At 64.1% G+C, this 976-nt stretch overlaps 1 protein-coding gene across 1 annotated transcript in view; it reads left to right on the top strand.

The window, feature by feature from the left end:
- LOC112956257 (gastrula zinc finger protein XlCGF8.2DB-like) overlaps positions 1 to 935 on the top strand; it is a 4,143-nt gene extending 3,208 nt beyond the window's left edge. The window contains exon 3 of the mRNA XM_026049757.1: positions 865 to 935. Coding sequence (XP_025905542.1) covers positions 865 to 935 — 71 coding nt within the window. The remainder of the gene's footprint in view (positions 1 to 864) is intronic.
- Positions 936 to 976: the final 41 nt, after the last annotated feature.

Here is a 976-nt window from a genome sequence, read left to right as displayed (position 1 = left end):
TCCCTCTCCCTGTGGTGCTCCCTGCACCCCACATCCCAGGTCCCTCTCCCTGTGGCGCTCCCTGCACCCCACATCCCAGGTCCCTCTCCCTCGGAGCCCTCCGCACCCCGGGCTCGTGGGGTGCCGCGGTGTTTCGGGCACGCGGGCTCCACGCCGCGGGGCAGGGGGCAGTGCCGGGTGCCCGCCTGGTCCCTGGGGGTTCCCTCCTCGGCATCGGAGCAGCCCCGCTGTCGAAGGTCCGTGCAGGAGAGAGCTCCGTGCACCGAGCATGTCCGGACATTCTTCCTATGTGTCTAAATAAAGAGATTTTCATGAGGAACCCGATTCCACATCGAATGTCGTTAAGAAAGGGTCCAGGTCCAGGACGGCTCCCAGGCCCAGGCTGGGTTTTAGAAGGGCCCGGCTGGTGCCTGAGCCCCGCTCAGCTCCCGCTCTTGGCACCGTCAGCTCCAGAGCCTCCTTTTCCCTCGGGGGGCCCAGCGGGGCTCACAGCACCCAAGGGACCCCGCGCATCCCTCTTGGCCGAGGGCAGCTCTGCAGCCAGAGCCTGCATCATCCCAGCCGTGAGCTCCTGCTTCCCGGGAATACCCCGGACATCTGGAATGCCCAAGCCGGGAGCCTGGCTTTGCACTGCACAGCCGCCAACAGCACTGCGCTTTGGGGAAAATGCAGGAAAACTTGGGACACTAAGGAATTTTTCAGCATTTATCGTTTTCTATAGGACTGGGCTCCAGCCCTGTTGCCAGGGATGCTCCAGCCTGATTCCAGGGAATGCTCCAGCCCCGTTCCCAGGGGTCCTTGGAGACCCCCATCCCTCCAGTGTCCGGCCGCCCTGGGCGCTGCTTCGCTGGGTTAATCCCACAGCTCTGGAGCTGTGTGAGAACAACAACCCCCAGCGCCTGGCGCTGATCAACCGGGACACGGCAAGGAGTTAGCACAGCTCAGTGGGGAACGGGAAAGGGAGCGGAGGGAGGGA

The sequence above is a fragment of the Nothoprocta perdicaria genome, unplaced genomic scaffold (genome assembly GCF_003342845.1).
Source record: "Nothoprocta perdicaria isolate Ctin4 unplaced genomic scaffold, notPer1 scaffold_610, whole genome shotgun sequence".
In the NCBI taxonomy this organism is placed as follows: domain Eukaryota; kingdom Metazoa; phylum Chordata; class Aves; order Tinamiformes; family Tinamidae; genus Nothoprocta; species Nothoprocta perdicaria.
Note: the sequence above shows the minus strand (reverse complement) of the source record. Positions and strands in the feature narration are given on the sequence as shown.